Here is an 18847-nt window from a genome sequence, read left to right on the forward strand (position 1 = left end):
TTACTGATCCCAGTATACTAATATTTATCACAAAAGCAGAAAAGTCGTTTTAAAAAATAAGTGAAAAGCAGTTCACATTTTCATCTGTTTCTCACAAAACATTTTTAATGTTCTGAACTAAAATAACTATAAAATATACTATAATATTACTATACAATGTATGGAATGAAATGAGGATGAGTAAAGAGTGACATTATTTAGATTTTCGGCTGAGGTTGTCCTTCAGATTTGGATTTGAGCAGGGGAAGTTGGTCACGGATTGGCGTGAAAAAGCAAATTATTTGGGGAAGGCTGGTGCTTGACGTCCTTTAAACTTGAAGGCCTTCCTAAGTCCCAGAAGCTGACGGTATGATTTGAGCGGATGCAAGCCTGCGATCAGCTAAACAGGGTGAGTTCAGCGCTGGAGCTGTGATTGGCAGGATTAGGGTGAGGCGTCTGCGAAGCATCCGTGTTGACAGACAAGCAGAGGAAGGACTTTAGTGCTTAGCACGCTGAGGTTCAAGGAGGGGAAAAACATGATTGTCGGGTTTCAGAGAAGGCCTGGGGATCAGAGGCACTAAATGAGTATAATTATCCATTTCTGTTGCCCCACATTCCCAAAGAGCCATTAAGAAGACAGTACATAAACCTGAGACCCTTCTGAAAACATTTTCATGAAAAACGGACATGTGTGATGAGCATTAAAGTGCGGTTAACGTAATAATATTTGCTGCACAGCATAGTTTTTGAATAGTAATGGTTAAATCCGTGCTGACAAATGCCGGACAAGCTCATCGTGTGCCCTAGTGCTACTAGTAAACACTTCTATTGAAGCATCTTGTACAGATTAATACTATGATTCTGACTCAGTTTAATATATCTAGAAACCCAGTTCACTATTTTATTAATTCAATATTCCTTCACCTGGGTGTTCCTACAGGGAATTGAAACCATTAGTTTAAGGTTATTGCTCATGAATTATACAATCACCATAGTTTAAATTAAATGTTGCTGGAAGATTGAAAGCAAACATTTTAAAGCAGATTGTGTACAGCATTTATGGTAACAGACAGCATCACTGCAGTACTGATCAAGCATTTTAAGTGAGACAATACATTTTAGTACAGTATATACACACAGATAACTCATATAATCTATCTATCTATCTATCTATCTATCTATCTATCTATCTATCTATCTATCTATCTATCTATCTATCTATCTATCTATCTATCTATCTATCTATCTATCTATTTATCTATCTATCTATCTATCTATCTATCTATCTATCTCGTTCGTATAAGAACAGAATGTGCTGTACAGATGTTAACATATAGTTCCTGCAATAGTAGTAGTAGTAATAGTAATAGTACTGTATGATTGAAGGAATGATTAAGGTTAATATGGAGTTGAAGGAAATGTCCATAAACGCCAGAATTTTTTTTCTAGAATTACTTATTTTCCGTTTCCATTTGCACAAGCTTGAAGCAAGCCAAGCATGTTTTTGTTTTTTATGATATATCTTTTGCTTTGTCTTTCATGTAGCATCTTCATTAAGACAACATCACTCACAGGAGCAGGAAATTACAGTGTCTCTTCACCAGCACTTCATTAGACATGCTATCTTGTGTACCCTGTTTAGTTTTGAGAGCCTCAATTTGGATCGTTGTTGGAGCTCTTTGCTGCACTTTCTGCTAGAGACAGCAAAAGCTGGGCAAGACAGAACGACCAGAAGAACAAAATCACACAGGATGAATTATACAGCAAATAGAGCTTCACCTAAGGAACATAAACAAAACCATTTCTTTTTGAGCATTGCGAAAGAAAGAATGAAGAAATTACAATAGGCAAAAATGTCAGCTCTGTATCTGCCATAGGAAACCATCTCCATATAATGGGCATGAGTCATGCATGAAATCACATTGTTATCTACGGGAGATTATGTTTCAATCCAGCATGATATGTGCATATAACTGTGTGTGTATCTGCACATGTCTGTGCAGAATGGGAAATTGGAGCCAGAAGCTATTTTTAGGCAAAGTACATCGTATATTGTAAGCCTCTAGAAATGACAATGCATCAATATATGGAGAATTGCATGCAATATCTTGACAAAAATGCAGTGAAATAAAAAATACAAATATAAATAAATAAATAAATACATAAATAAATAAATACAAAAATGTAATGCAAAATATGTGCATGTTGGAATAATAATGCTTACAGTAGGTGCACGCTGACACTTCAACAAAAGATACAAAAAAGGAAGAATAAAAATAAGAATGATATATTATATAATCCACACAATTGATTTAATTTAAAACATGTTACAACCACGAAACAGAATTCATAAAATTCTAAGTTTGTGCTGCTGTTTTTCCTCCTAATTATAATGGCACTTCTTTAAGAATCTTGTCATGAAGAAACTGTATTTTGTTAATAAAAAGAAAAAAAAAAGGAAAATTAACTGATTAACAATTAAAATAATTACGGTACATTTTTTAGAGAAAAAACAATATTTTGTTTAATAAAGAAGCAGAGGAAGAATAGTCATTTTCCTTGCACAGTGTGACAAAATTAAGGGCAACATTTCACAAGGCCAATAAGTGCAACGATATAAAATTCACTCCTGCATTTACTTAAGTTTGATATAGTATAAAAAGCAAGCTAACAGATATGATCTTTTATAATTGTGAGTGTAATATATTATGTAACATACACTGTATGATGAAGGCATGCAAATGGAAAATAATCTAAAATAAATAAAACCTAATTGTTTGCACTCCAGTTACTCACAATCACTGATCAAGCACAAACTGAATCAGACAGTGCAGTTGGATCTTTACAGTCTGTCTTTTCACATAACATCATGCAACGGGAGCTTTTCCTTAAAGTGACATATAGTGCGTTTAAATTTAACGTTTATATGTTCCCATGTAATAAACTCAAGACCTTAGCATTACATGCACCGAGTGCTTGAAAATTGCAGATACAGTATAAGTTAATCAATCAACAACATACATACAGTACATGACATCAGAAAACATGTTTACACATTATTCCCTGGCAAGTTCACCCAATGTGACTTTGGTTGCTCTGTGACTATGATGTAAGGCCTGTTATTAAACGGCTTGAAACACTCAAGGAGTGATACATCAACCTGTTGTATTTTTATTTGTATTATTTTTTTTGGCCAGACATCACAAGGGCTGGGATGCAGGGAGTCGGTAATGCAACACTTGCCATTTGTCAAACGACAGGGTTACTGTGGCTGCCTATCGCTAGGTGCAGTTCTGTAAACAAACAAATAAAAAGAATAAATAAAAAATAATAATAAATACAGCATGAAGTCTAAACCAACACAAAACCCATCAGGGTGTCACAGGCACCAGTGCTGATAAGGGAATACAATAGTGGTCAGTTGAACCCTGAATATATTTTATAATGCTACAGGATCAAATCACATATAAAAACATAGTGTTACATCAGACTCACTATATGACGTTTTATTAACAAGGTTTGGAAGGAGCATTATCAGATAATCATCCAATTTGGCACAGGTGCATCTCGTTTAGCTAACCATCTTAACTAGCACAACAAGTATATATATATATATATATATACGCAGCCTTCCCACCTCCTATCCTATGAAAGTTTTTCGGCATCCCTCCGCCACCCCAATTCCTCACTTCTAATCCATTTGTATCCCAAATTAGGCATAGGGGAGTTCTTTGGGTTTGGGCTATGTTCCGGGCCTGGACCCCTCCCCCAGGAAAGCACGCCAAAATATGCTTACTATTTGCTTTCAGATTCTATGCAAGGGTGAACTCGTGAAATGAGGGTGATCTAATTAGCATTTGTTTATATGTGTGAGCAAAGTGTGCAGTGCTAAATAAGTGTGACTATCTCGTTTAATTTTAAGAACATCATAAACCCACCTATTAATTGCATACATTTAACATTGTATGGATCTCGAAGCATACATCTATAACGTTTTATATGTAGGGTTTTGGATGCTTACAAATAATGAGATCACATTTCCACACATATCATACAAGAGGAGATACTGCAATTGCATGGGACAGAACAGTAAATAACATGTTGGATTATTCACATCAAGCTGTTAAAATGTCATATTAAGTAACAGATAAATCACAGCAACATAATACGCCCTTGAGAAAACAGTCAAAGATTTGTGGTTTCCTTTTAAGAGAATTACACATTTGCATTCATTTAATTTGGTGTCTTTTGCTTTGACAGAAAGAGGTAGACGGGGTCTCATGAAAGAAAATAAAAACATTCATCCACAAGTTTTAGGTGAAAGACAAATCTCCAAACTCATTCTGACCTACATTAAATTATATTTAGCTCTCGCGAAATGAGAACAGCATTGCCGTGTTGACGTCAGCATCAGGCTTTCCTTTCTAATTCTCTTTGCTTCAGTTAGTTTAGCCCAATGAAATCTAAAGGGAGTTGAGACGAAAACAAATTAGTCGTGTTTTCGCACATAAAACAGCCTGCAGCTCCTGAAGAGGGGTCTTTTTGGTGTCTCTTTGTTACACTCATTTCTCTACCAGGGCAAAACTGCTAATTCACCAAAAATATACTAATTAAAACAATTTTCCAGGACAATCTGGGAAGATGAAGCCACATTGGGTGCCATTTGAGGAATATGAAAGCAGTTATATGAAGCACAGTTAGCCATATTTATGGTAATTTCCCTTGGATTAGCCAGTAACCAACAGGTGTCTAGTTGCTATGGCAACCATTGGCAGTTACCAGCCCATAAGCATAGCTAACTGTGTTTCTCACAGCATCCCATAACTTGGCCATGAGCAGTGTGCTTTATTCGCTTGAATGGATGGAGTATTCAATCTGAATACTTTAGCTTTATAAACCACTTTATTTGCTTCTAGGGGCCCATCGAGGCCCAAATTAGGCCTTGTCCACTATCCAAATCAACTGGGTACTACTGAACACTTGATTTTAAGGATAAACACAGGCAGGAACAAACCCCTAAACCATTCAATGTGTAATTATATCCATTAGCTCTTGGCATAGCTTGTGCAAGTAAAGCAATATATTTCCAATTTTGCACTACGTAGCATGTCCTACACAACATCAGCTGCACAAAGGAAATACAGTAAGCACATCATAACACTATTATGAATATAATACAGGAGTTCATAAAATAAAAGACTGAATATGGCTAAATTTAGGATTTATGTGTTTGATCTACAAATAAAATTAGCCTACCATGCATTTAGATTACACAGTACACATTTTAACTAATTAAATGTTCCTTTTTCTATAGCTAGCCTTATGTGAACCATGTGTGATTATTATTATTATTATTATTATTATTATTATTATTATTATTATTATTATTATTATTATTATTATTATTATTATTATTATTTATTTGTTATGCTGGTTCTATGCAATTTGATCAAATGCATTTTGAAAATAAGATTATGTAACTAAAATCAAATAGATGCAAATAGCTCTTGCCTTTTGTAATTTATGTATCACACTACATTTATTAGTTTGTATTAAAATGATGAAATGCTAATGGATGGAAATTTTCTTTGTAATTTAAAATACTTCTTAAATTTAGGCGTACTATTATTTGTTTATTTATTTGTAAAAAAAAAAAATAAAAAAAATTGTGCAGTGACAGTTGCATGTAATGAAAACAGTTTCATTATGCGGTTCAAAAATGCCCACAAAGAGAGCCAAATTTTTGAATAATGACATAAATCCACAAAATAAAAATAAATGCACAAAAAATAGGTAAATCATTCAGAAAACCCATACTAAAAGGTGTGTAAACAAATTAGCAATACATAGCAAACAAGACTTTGATCATCTCCAGGCCAGACGGCAAACTTGCATTGTTACAGAGTTATAAAATGACTCCCAACCTGCAAAATTATCACACTTTAACGTCTCCCCACGGCTCAAGGAGTTCCATTAAATACCATGATTAAACTAATCAACAGACTCATTGGTGCCTGTCAGATATCATCGCTGCCTTCTCAATTAGCCAAACCTCCTTGAACTCAATTGCAAATGTCGTCAATTGCATGCCATCTCCCTCCCAGGTCCTCTCTGCTGCAGTGACCCACCCCCACCACCCCCAAAATGGGATAAGTGAAATAATCAGTGAGGAAATTAAACATCATAGCCTTTCCCTGACAGCCCCTCCCAAAACCCATCATGCCGATTAAGAGGCATCATTTGCGATTTGTCGATTTGGAAGTATGCAACTGATGTTTTTGTCTACTTTTTGTGCCACCAAATGGATAATGCAGCTCTCCCTGTTGAAAATATCCTTTGGTTCAGAGAGCACATTAGCTTGGTGGCCAAAAACAATATCAGCTAATGGTATGAGGTATGCGTTAAAATGAAGATAATTTTGGTGATGGGGCTGGGAACGTTCAGTTCCATATTGCACAATTTTGGAATGCCTAAACGTGCAACAATTGCGGGTTTTGTCGATAACCTTGGAAGAATGGCACCCCTGGCATTTGACCTTCTGATGCAGATATCATTGACGCAGATGGATGCAAATGCAGTTTTCTTGCCGTAGAGATTGAACCCAGAAGACAGATCCAGAAGACTCCAATTATGTTTTCTGAAGGTGTTGTTTTGATTCAATGCACAAAGTTTTATTTATGCCTGCTAATTTTCTTGCATTAAAATGACAGAGATAAAAGCAACATCAAATCAAAACAAGTTTACATGGTTAAGCATGGAATAAATAAATAAATAAAAATGAAAATGCACAGTCACCTGACAATCAACTCTTGCACATTATTCATTGCGTTAACATCCCTCAGCAGTGTGTAACAGTATGTCAAGGTCGGTCCTCCTATAATAGCCCTTCTGTGGCTTTACAATGCTGCGGCTTATGAAAACAAGTTGTCAGGTTATCCAAATTATTCAAGCCCCTCATCCTCAGATGCAGCCTTCATTTTCCGCAGCTATAAAAAGATCCACATCATGCTCAAAGTGGAATAGGACCCTTGAGCCTAGTGAGGCACTGGGTACAAAGCAGACCTCTTTATCATTGAGTAGAGGGCCAGGTCAGCTTCCTCTCAACACTCGACACAGCAATTTAAAATCCACCGGCAGATACAGTTGTTCCAATATTTTAGTCTGTCATGGTATAGAGGGCAAATGGTGAATTTCTTTTAAAACACCTCTAAAGACCAAAGTAGCATCAAAACAATCCATCGATCCAGCAGCTTCTAAACAACTACCACTCTCAAAAGGAGTTTGCGATCATTCGATGCAAACCCTCATTTTGAAGTCATCTGCTTGCATATTGTTAGAATGCTATAATTTCACCTGTTCGTAATAGTAGTTTGCCTCTATTATTAGCATAAGGCAGAATAGCTGTTATCGATTTCTTGTTGTTTTCCACACCATAAGAAGAGTTGACCCTATTTAGTGCTGTATTGTGAGCAGTGCTGCACTCCTGCTTGAAGAATAAGTGGTTTGTAAGCAGAACCAGTACATACAAACTACCTGAATTGAGGGGTTCGCCAAGTAACAGGCTTGGTTTATTGATCTAAGCTATTGAATTAACTCCTGTCAACTTACAATGGGCCTGCAATTGTTGGTAAAAGCTATAATTAAGCTGGTTTTAATTTCCAAGAAAATTATATAAGAACCGACATCATATTTATTGATGACATAAACATATTTTGGTCAATATAGTGCAATAAGTGCAAAGCAATCAAAACAATGAAAACGATAAGGGAAAGAGAATTGCGAATGCTTGTATAAAAATAGGTGTTACATTAAAATATCAGTATTACACAACATAATTATTACTTCAATTATTATTTATGAACTTTGATATAACATATTAAAAATACATATTAAGAATGAATACACATATTCATTTTTAATATATAATATTTCTTCTAATGTTAGCTGGGAAGACCCTGTGGCCTTCCATCTTCCAAAAAAGTGCAGACAGCATACAAAGACACTTTTCCTTTGAAATTGTTAAATGATGCAAAGTCTCTCTTCGACATTGGGGTGTGCCACTGCTGAAAAAAAGCCACTTGTACAATGCAAGCTACAGTAAGTGATAGGAAACTACAAACGAAATGTTCGTACAGAAAATCATGGGACATGACACATATAATATTGATGAGCATTGAAAAAATGTTGAAAATACATGGCAAAGAGTATACCAATAAATACAGTACTTACTTACAGACTAAAGCAGAGAAATTGTCCTGCTCGATTGGATGCGCTGCTGTATAGTGTTTCTGTCAGAAAGTTTGTTTGTTTGTTTGTTTGTTTTTTTTTTGTTTTTTTTTTTTTTTTTGTTCTTGAATGCAAAACCCCTCCCCAACCCCCTTAAATTCACAATATTTGTATGATTATATTCCTGAAAATGTATTTGAGTGAGATTAACCTGTACACTTAGATTTATGCGTATTCAATCATCCACTTAAAAAAAATAGATTTTGCATCACCAGTTTTATATCAGAACTCGTGCTTTCATCCAAGTTCTGCGAGTTCTTTTCATTTATTTTCATTCTTAATTATTCTGTAATGCCATGTGGTTCTGAAATTAAAGTAACAAAGTTCGGCACACCCCACTTAAGGTTTTTGATTTGTTTTTTTTGTTTTTTTACGTTGATGTATATTGTGCCAAGGCACCCTCCAGTTTGAGTCAGTACAAGGGGAAAAATGCTTCTACTGCATTTATAGATGGACCAAGATTTAAAACTGGCTCTGTGTTGTCTGTTTCTCAAGAACTTCGAGGTAGTCCGGCTCTATTTGAAGTTTTGCCTTTAATTCCAAATAGTCGTTTCTATTGGGCTCCACAAAAACAGTACTTGGCGTTGTACTATATAGCATAGTCTCTCGTATTCCTTCAGGATGTAAGAACTGGCGCCGGACGTCGAAGTTTGGTTGATATGTGTACGGGACGGGGCCAGTGTACTTATATTCAAACCTGCTGCCAGCAGTCGATGGGGATTTATCCGGATCCAGGATCCCTCTGAAAAAGTGTTCTGCATCCTGAACAGGGGATGGCTGCTCACGAGGCTCGATGGTGCTCACTGTGTAATTGGGGCTCCTCAAGGTGACCTCCTGGTCCTCGTCAGCATTACTCCTGTAGGTGACCTTGAGTTCGTGTAGATCGGGGTAATCCTCAACAGCATTCCCTTCCCGGGACCTGTAGATTGGGTTTTTGCACATGTGACCAAGCGGATGGGGGATGTACTCATAGACGTGACCTGCTGGGGCTTTGACCTTGGGGACGGAGCGATTGCTATAGAGATTGTACTGCAGGTTGAAGGAGCTAACATCAGAGTTGTTTGTGCTGGTACGGTCACTCTGAGACTTTTTACGCCTCTTCATCACCACCACAAACAGGCCGGCTGCCACAAACACTGACATAATGAAAACAAGGAGGAGGCTTAGAATGAGGACAGACAAAGGAACATTACTGGAAGGGTTGTTAAACCTCTGGGGTGTCTCCGTGGTGGTGATTCTGTCTGCCGAAGGCTCATCGGAAGGGACCACGGTGGACATGATGACATCAGAGTAATCGGGACACAACTGCTCAGAAGGGACGGCTCTCATATCCTGTCCAGCAAGCCGCTTGGGAGTCACGCATTTGACGTCATTGACCACCGTTCCTGTGTTCAGCTGCTCCAGCCAGATCTTCATTCCGACCACATCACAGGAGCAGTCCCAAGGGTTCTCGAACAGGTCAATCTGAACCAGTGCTTTCAGCTGGTCTAGAACTCCACTCACAGGCAGGTTTTGAAAGTGATTGCTACGAAGGTTGAGGCGAGAGAGAGACAGACTAGAGAAGATGCCTCCTGGCAATGTTTTTAAAAGATTGTTATTGAGGAAAAGTAGCTGAAGGTTGGGCACAAAGCGGAAGGTGCCACCTACAATCTCTTGAATCTTATTATATTCTAAATACAAGTACTGCAGACTTTTTAGCCCAAAGAACATATCTGCTGTGAGTCTGTCAATTAAATTGCCATTCAAGTACAGCCTACGTAGGTTAATTAAATCCCCAAAGGCTCTGTCGTGTATGAGTGCTATCCGATTGTTTCCCAGGTGCAATAAATCCAGTCCCTCAGCTTCCACAAAGTCAGATCTACGCACGACAGGGATATAGTTCCCTGTGAGATACATCTTTTTAGGATTGTATGGCTTGGGCTTCAGATCTGATATGTTTTCAATCTTCCTTTCCTGGCAGTTGACATTAAGCCCCAAGTCGGAGATTTGCAGATTGCATGTACAGGTGGTGGGGCAGTCCAAAGGCACAGGAGATTTGGTCTGAAAAGCAATGATGGGCCCATAGTTGTATGGGTTGGCTGGGATTCGAGAAGTAGGCTTGGACTTGGTTTTGCTTGATTGGCGGGTGCCCTTGGTTGGCCTGGACGAGGATCGCAGGACAGCCGAAGACGTAGCTGATGCTGTCACAGCTGCCGGCGTGGTCTGGAAATAGCCACTGGTGCTGAGAGGGGGTGGGGGGCGCATCTCGTACTCTGATATGGCCCTTCTGGGACACAGTTCTTGCTTTGAGACCTCGTCCAAATCCCTGCCATGGAGCCTGAAAGGAGTCTCACATACCACCTCCCCCACCAGAGCTGTGTAGGCAATGCTCTCCAGCCAAGCCTTAAGCGCAATGAGCTCGCAAGAACAATTCCACGGATTCTCCTCGAGCTGTAATTCCACTACTTTGTCCATGTGCTCCAAAAGACCGATGTAAGGGAACATTTTTAAGCGGTTGCCTCTAAGATCCAGGTGTGTCAAGGGCACGTTCCGGAAAATGTTTGTGGGCAGAGAGGACAACAAGTTGTCATTGAGAATCAGCACAGTCAGTTGTTGAAGCCTGCTCAGAGCATTAGGTTCAATAGTGCTTATGAAATTATAGTCTATCTGAAGGTATTCTAGGCTCTCGAGTCCCACAAAAGTGTCGTCCCTAAGAATGTCTATTTTGTTATTGTTCAAATGTAATCTCTTTAATCCCTGGAGTCCGTTGAATGCCCCAGTCTCCACCTCAGATATGTCATTATTACCTAAATGCAAAATGGTAACTCCGGTATAGTTGATGAAGTCATTGACAGACAGTCTTTTCAGCAAATTACCTGTCAGCAAAAGATGGTACATAGAAAACTGCACAGGGCTTATTTCCGACAGCCGCACAATGCCCCTGTTCTCACAACTGACCGTCAGAATGCCTTCTTTCTCCTCGCAAGTGCACAGATTCCTACAGATCTCCCCATAACTGTCATACATCTCAACAAGACTAAGGGATGTGGCAACCAGCAATATTATGTTCAGTATCCAGATATGCATTTTCTTGTGCGGGAATGGCCCAGCTCACGGTAGTACAGTTGCAGTTTGTGGTGTCATCTAGAAAAGGAAAAGACGTGATGAATGTCTGTTACATGAACATGCAATCTCTACATTTGAAAACTGCATTAAACAGTAGAAAATCTAAATGTTAAAGGAATATCTCATAAACATATTTGCAGGATCCTCCTCATTAATGCAAAGCAAACTCTTCCTGCCTAATGCAAAAGCAAATGATGATATGAATAACCAATGTGCACAGTTCTTAAGCTCAAACAGTGCAATGCAAGATGTCCTGAATTTATTCAATATTATGTTTAAGCTACCTGTGTTTAATAATATTAGAATAGTCACATACCAAACTCTATCAACAGCATCTATTTAAATGCATTGATTTATTCAATACAGTACATCATGCATATTATTTAATGCTGATGATATTGCAAATGCAAGTACATTTCTTTTCATCACGGCATTCAGGCACATGTATGAAGAAAAAGAAAAGACAGAGAGAGAGAGAACACACGTTGTTCATTGAAATTTAAAGTAACATCGACTGGCAGAAATACTCTCCAATGCGCAATTTGTGAATGCATTTCCAACATATAATCTGGCCGCATGTCAACTCAAAGAGGCAAAACGTAAAGCCAGTTGCTTGTGCACTGAACAAATCGACATCTCCATGGATTCCAACTTGAACATCTGCCGCTGAACGAGACAGATGAGCAGATCTATGTGTCATTGACACTCTTCAAATCGCTTTTTAAAACATATCATGCAATTATAATTATTAGTATTATTATTTGTCTTAAACCAAAGACTCTTGCCATACCCCAATGCAAATAATATCTCCCGTACTCACCCCACATATCCGACGACTTCAGTTTTTAACAACTCTCAACGAGTATCGAAGTTAAACCTCGGGGTGCACGACACATCTACGTTTCATAAAGGTGCCTATGTTGAATTTCTCCCTTTGATGCTATATGTGACAGTCATATAGCTCATCCCTCAGGCGACAAAGACGCGAGCTGATTAAAAGCAAAGCGACGTCATCGATTATAGCCCGATTCCATCTTGATGGGAAGCAAACAATACTATATTAAACCATTTTGTTGTGTAGAAGCATTTGTATTCATGCTAATCAACCCTTTTCTCTCACCCCCCACCCCCTCCCACATAAACACACACTTGGACGCACAAAGACACACACACACACACACACACACACATCCACAGATACAGCACATAAGTATAAGGCGCTATAATACGATCCGAAAGTCTACACTGGTCATGTTGATTTTCCAGAAAAAAAAAAAAAAAAAAAGAAAAAAAAAAAAAAGAAAAGAAAAAAAAAAAACGGTTAGTAAACAGTAATATGACTAAGCCGATTCATCAAAAAACAGCTCCTTTTTTTCGCGCACCCAAAACCGGTCTTTCTAAAGCAACGCGTAATGCCTCATAATGAGGCTACTAAATCTAACGCCCGAAGCTTGTGAAGCACATATGAAGTTGTGTAACGCATACATAACTGAATATATCACAAGCCGACACAAGTGTTGAAGAAGCAGTTTTCTATGCCAGCGCGATAACTGCGTTTCAGCACCACGGACAGCTCCATCCGCATCAAAACGGGGCTTCGTAATCAAATGGCTTGCTTTGCTTTGGAAGACAATCCATGTTTCTTACCCGCTTAAACGTGGTAAATTCGAAAGCATCGTGTGCACGGCCAATCCAAAACCTTGAAGACACCGGTGCCTCTTTTGCCCGACTGTATAATAATCCGTGAAGTGGTTCGTGATCAACCTGGGTATCGCAAACTCTCCCTGGAAACGCGACGGCCAGCTTGCTGAAAACAGGAAAAACGCAAGTTTAGGAATTTATCTTGCCGTGCATTGCCGTTCCCTGGCAAAATCAAACCAGTGCAATGTCCATTTTTAAACGAAATGTATCCACAAGCAAGGCAGTCTATCCTTTTTTCTCAGAAACGGACGCGCAAAGTACGCATCCCCAAGACGCTTTTGAGTGGTACGGCTGGTATCGAATTGTATATTGCCGGATGTACATGTGATTTCTTCGCTGATCTCTGTTTCCTCCAATGCAGTGTTGTCTGTTTTCATATTTCTGTATTTTTTATTCTTGTTTTGGCAAGCGGTTCCCATAAATCCGTCTTTGGAGATGTGCTTCCATCTTAACTAGTGTTTCAACTAGTGGAACTTGGATTTCCATTGGCTCACTGTTGCTGTACTGTCGTCAGATCAATTGTAAATTTGGGGCAGGGTGGAATATTTATGAGATGACTTAAAATAAGAGCTTCGTGCACAATATGTTGCTCGCACACTGTCCTCTCTCTATCTAATTTTACGCAACAGCATAATTGAAGGGTGATGGCGATGGTAAGACAATCGGAGAGAGAAAGAAGAAGAAAAAAAGGCACAGTGGGTGAGAGAGAGAGAAAGAGAGAGAGAGTGTGTGTGTGTGTGTGTGTGTGTGTGTGTGTGTGAGAGAGCGAGAGAGAGAGAGAGAGAGAGAGAGAGAGAGAGAGAGAGAGAGAGAGATGCCCATAGAGGGCAGTGTAATTCGGTAAAATAATATTTTGCCATTTGTATGCAGTACACGACACATTTAACTTGTTTTATCCTATAGTTCAGTTTCATTTTGCATAATAGGCACAAAGCATATGCCAATCAAAACTGCAGCCAATTTACGTTGCACAAAAGAAAGGTATATTAACTGACAATGCAAACTTATATGTTGTATTTTATCATTTACTCAACCTAGGTGACCGACAAAAAAAAAAAACACAGACACTGCTTTACCATCAACCACATCGCCCTTAAGAGAGTTCAGCACTGCTTCTAAGTTTGAATGGAGCAAAATTTTACTTCTAACCTCTGATCTTTGGGAAATAACAAAAATAAATGACAGGCACATGTCAACCTTGGAATACTGGTTTATTATTTGTAACCTACAACTTGATAGTGTACTTTCAGATAAACAGTTGGGTGCTGTTGTCTTGGTGAATCGTAATATTGGAGCTCCGCTGATCGTGGCTTTTCATAGTTGTGGTGTACGTGCTAAACTTAACCTACAGTCAACCTACTCAGAGTCAACTGAACAAACTCAATTCAGCTGTTCTGAAACAGAAAGCTCTGAAGTTTCCCATCTCAGAGTAAGTCAACTCAGAGTTTAAGTTTTAACTCAGAGTTGGTTGAACATCCTTATTGAAATGTGCTCCTGTTGTTAAAAGCTCTGCCATAAGCTGCCAGAGCAGCTAATTAAACATCATTAAGCAAAAATGCCTCCCTTACACCTGGAAAAATAAGCGCATGCAGCATTTGTTGTTTGGTTTGATGTTTTGTCAGTCATCTACTTCAAAAAACATTTTAGCATTGTTATCCCACTCTAAAGTATCCAAATACACACTTTCTCGGCCTGTAGACAAGTGCTAGATGTTTTCTGAAACACATCATCCTCCTTAACTGCCGGCCGTAGATTTATAAGGGCTCAGCTCCAATTACACCTCAAGAGCCACTGAGCACTCAGTGTAAATAGAATTAACTCTAGCATGCTAAAGCTCACATGTCCTAAGGAATCTCCTCCTTTGTCCTCTTTTGTATGCTAATTCGTAACGTCCACCTCCCCTCTCATTCCAATGAGTACAGTAAGCGAGTGTGACATCTACAACATCTTTAGTGTGGCATCGAAATTAACCACTAAGATGCATTAAATTATTTAAGTCACAGGCTGTGGCTAATCGCATTAAACGGCTACAGTTATAGGACATATTCTGTTGTGAAGGACAAATCTCCAGAACTGAAATACCATTAACGTAATCTTTCAGAAAGTCCAAGTCAGCGTGCAGTTACAGCCAAAATACATTACAGTCACTGTTCCGCAAACCTTACTGCTTCTAGTGCAAACTTTCCACAAATAGTCAACTACTTTTTCACAAAAAAAAAAAAAAAAAAAAAAAACAAGACCTAGTCTGTATACTACACAAAGCAGAATTACATGTACATAAATTTACATACAATGAATTCTAAATCTAAATTTTAGATTATATAGATAATTATATATATTGAACTTGCAATTACATTTCATTATTTTAAAAGTTTTCACATGTAAAGTGGCTTTGACCTCAACTGAGACATATACAGTACAATGAAAGATGATATTAAACTATTTTTTTGTCATTCATGAGTGCATACAGTATGTGATGGGATACACTGAACAATTAAAGCATTTGTTGAAGATGAGCAAAGAACCCACAATAACTTCTTGATATTACAATGTCAACGGATTCTTTACTGTGGGAGCAATACTGCAACAAGAAAAATAAAGCTATATTTCATCAAAACATCTGTAAATAATGATGTAGATAATTGGAAGGGAATTGGATTTGAAAGATGTGTCTTCATTCCTAAACAAAGACTTTGTAAAGGCCTTTCCACACGGAGCACGAAAAAGCAAAACGAATATCAGATGTGATGACGTGCTGTAATAAAACAATAAGTTTACATGGATGCTTCCACATAGACCGCAAGCATTTGCGCACTGAAAATGTGAATGCAAAGCGAAAACACGGGTCGTTTAATAAAATTTGAGCTAGGGTCACATGACTGGAGCAGCTGCAGTTAAATGTTTAAGAATGGTGGCGCTACTTGGAAAACCAGTGAAAACAAACACAGAAGAAGAGTATCCTGGATAAGAGATTGGATGCTGAGTTCTTGTTATTGTTGGTATTTGAGAACAGATTTATTCTCACATTCTTTATGCTATTATTTATGTTATACAGCACAAATGGAAGTTATTGCAAGCACTCAGTGACGGTTTAAAGTGTAGCTTGATGCTAATTGTACTTCTAATTATATTTTAGGATGCAGCCTTTTCTTGTAAGCATTATACTGCCGTACGCAAACACTAAAACTGAGAAAAATACCTTAAAATGTTTTTTACATCAGCCAGTCAAACATGTTGTGTGTAGATTATTGGCAATGCATAAATGTAAAGCCTTTTTAGGATGATTATTATTATTATTATTTTTTTTTTTAGAAATGAAAACCATGACCACTGATTTGACCTTGACCACCAAAATGCAGATACTGCACAATGCCTTTGGATGACCTTACACAACTAAAATACTTTTGCAAAAGCAGAGTGCAGCATCAAAACTAGTTCATCCAGCTTTCTTGTAGCGTTTCTTACTACATGTTGATTGTTTTTAATGAATGTTATAGTTTTATTGATGTTTGAATGTTGCACATGTTAAAATTACTCATTAGTAAGCCTCAAGATCGTCTTACCGCAATGCTCCTTTCACCACCAAGAGTGATTTTATTTAAAAAGTGATTAATTACTGATGAAGTAGTAAAAAATGTGCACAATTTTAACTTTTCAGAACAATATAACTAGGGACCATAGCGGAAAATAAGGGATAATTGTGATAATATTTATATGAAAATTAGGGACAGAATAAAGGATACTCAAAATATTTGTACTGTACCACATCCTGTACGTTATTTCCATGTCTTCAGTATATAAAAGGTGTATAAAATGTTCTCAGAAAAAAAATTTAAATAATAATAATAATAATAATAATTTGTTTGCTTAAGGTATTTATGTGTAGTTATTCTGAAGGGAATTTTAATGTCATGCAAAAAATTTCACACACATTAAACACAAACATCTGGCCTGTGAAATAGTGAAATAAGTCATCCCTCGAGTAGACTGCTAGTTGGGTGTTGTGCTTATGATAATCACGTTGTTTGCATTCACCTAAACTGATTTGCTGAAATCAAAACCCGGAAAGTGAAGGGAATTGCAGTCAGCGCGAGTTCCGCTCACTGTGAACCGGGAGCGACCAGGCGGCAGTGAATTCCTCTTGGTCATAAAGCCTTCCTTGAATGTGTTAACAAATGAAACAGTTATTTGTGCAAAACAAATGATTACTTATCAATTAGGAATTTGTTATTTGCATGGTCTGGTAGTCATGGCGTATGCCTGTGAATAGGGAACAAACTATGTTCCATATAACTTTCATACAGAAAGGTTCTTTGATGAATTCTATAACTTTACCAGAGTCAGCTAACTTTTGAAGGAATAACCCATTACTATAATTGGATTAGCTGCCTGGAGCATGGAGAGATGTCTAAATTAACAAACATCAATGCGATTATAAATCAGATAATCATTACATTGTCAGACTGGATATGAAGCAATGCAGGTAGTCTTTTTAATTCGCTTTCGGCTGACTAGTTAATGTTAACTGATTATAAAGCTGTCATTTGCCTTGCTAGGAGTTAATATTTTGCTATCTTCCTTACCTGTCTTTGCATATTTGCGCTTTAACGTGAGTTCAACCATCATTTGGCTGCAGAAAACCAAGGCAGACTGTGCAGTATCTGTGGTGTCTAACTGGAAAACAAAGCGAAAACAGGTTTGCCTTGATATTAGTTTGGATTTTGTAGTTATTGCAATCTTGACACTTGTTTCTCTGAAATGGGATAAAATTCAACCAGGCGACTTTTTCACAAGACAGAATAGATGTCACAAAGCCATTTTAGGACTTAACTCAATTTTGACCAAATGTGTAGTTACTGCGCTTTGCCTTTGGACGACAGTACAGATTGTTTCTGGTGTAGAACCTTGTACATCTTAATTGAATGCTGTATATTGAGCAGCTGATGATGTTAAATCCACATACAAGATGCATATCTGAGGAAAAATGCATTGCTGGTTTGCACCACCTAGTGTGCAGGTGTGAATAGGTGAACAATCGTTTCGCGCTTGGTGTGAAAGCACCATTTGTCTGCGATTTGCCAAAGCTTTTTCGCATCGCGCTCACTGTAGAAAGGCATTAAGGGTTGTTTTTTCTACATTGGTTCAGGCTGTAGGATTACAGAATGACTAAAGAAATGTTTTCAGAATGATGGTATAAAACTGTACATTTCTAGTGTATTACCACCCACTGCCACTTATACCAATGACGGAAATAAGTGCAGTTAGAATAGTCAAATATGTGAGAGAGAATTTCTATAGTGTGACTATATTGTACTGCGATAGGTAGTACTTCGAATCAAGAACAGTTTGCACTTAATTTATTATTTCAATTGTTTAATAAAATTATTTTATGGTTACACTTGACTTTGTTATAAAATAGATGAAGGGTGGTAAAACATAACCACTTAATTGTACCCAACATGTAAGAAAATGGCCCCAGTAAAGAGAGACTGAAATCCAAATGGACCTTTTGTTGTTGTTGTTTTTAAGAAAACAAAACAGTGCCTATTTTGGCACCGTTGGTCACACCTAAAAGAGGCAAAAGGTTACAGAGTCTATAGAAACATGCTTTCTGTTATGTTCAGACTTCTGGTCCAGGGTTGTTGCAGTTGCAGCTGGCCAGTCTTTATTCTCCTTTCAGCTTTCATGGTGTTGCACCCTTCATAGATATGCAAATCGTCCATCGGATATTTCACTCCTCCACAATAGCAGGCACTGTTCAATGAAAAATAAAACA

The 18847-nt window shown here is 37.8% G+C and overlaps 1 protein-coding gene and 1 long non-coding RNA gene across 3 annotated transcripts in view; one reads left to right on the forward strand and one right to left on the reverse strand.

Moving 5' to 3' along the window:
- Nucleotides 1-18847, forward strand: part of LOC127948445 (uncharacterized) — a 64554-nt gene that overhangs the window by 24195 nt on the left and 21512 nt on the right. The window lies entirely within an intron of this gene.
- LOC127948444 (SLIT and NTRK-like protein 5) lies at nucleotides 7647-13789 on the reverse strand. 2 transcript variants are annotated; one of them, XM_052544881.1, is made up of 2 exons: nucleotides 13018-13789; nucleotides 7647-11388 (listed from the first exon to the last, which is right to left on the reverse strand). In XM_052544881.1, exon 2 carries the CDS (start codon nucleotides 11329-11331, stop codon nucleotides 8728-8730), a length of 2604 nt encoding a protein of 867 aa, XP_052400841.1. In that variant the 5' UTR covers nucleotides 11332-11388; nucleotides 13018-13789; the 3' UTR covers nucleotides 7647-8727. The 2 variants fall into 2 exon arrangements, with proteins under 2 accessions (XP_052400841.1, XP_052400842.1); XM_052544882.1 differs by lacking the exon at nucleotides 13018-13789 and adding an exon at nucleotides 12191-12499.

This window comes from Carassius gibelio, chromosome B1 (assembly GCF_023724105.1).
Source record: "Carassius gibelio isolate Cgi1373 ecotype wild population from Czech Republic chromosome B1, carGib1.2-hapl.c, whole genome shotgun sequence".
Classification (NCBI taxonomy): Eukaryota; Metazoa; Chordata; class Actinopteri; order Cypriniformes; family Cyprinidae; genus Carassius; species Carassius gibelio.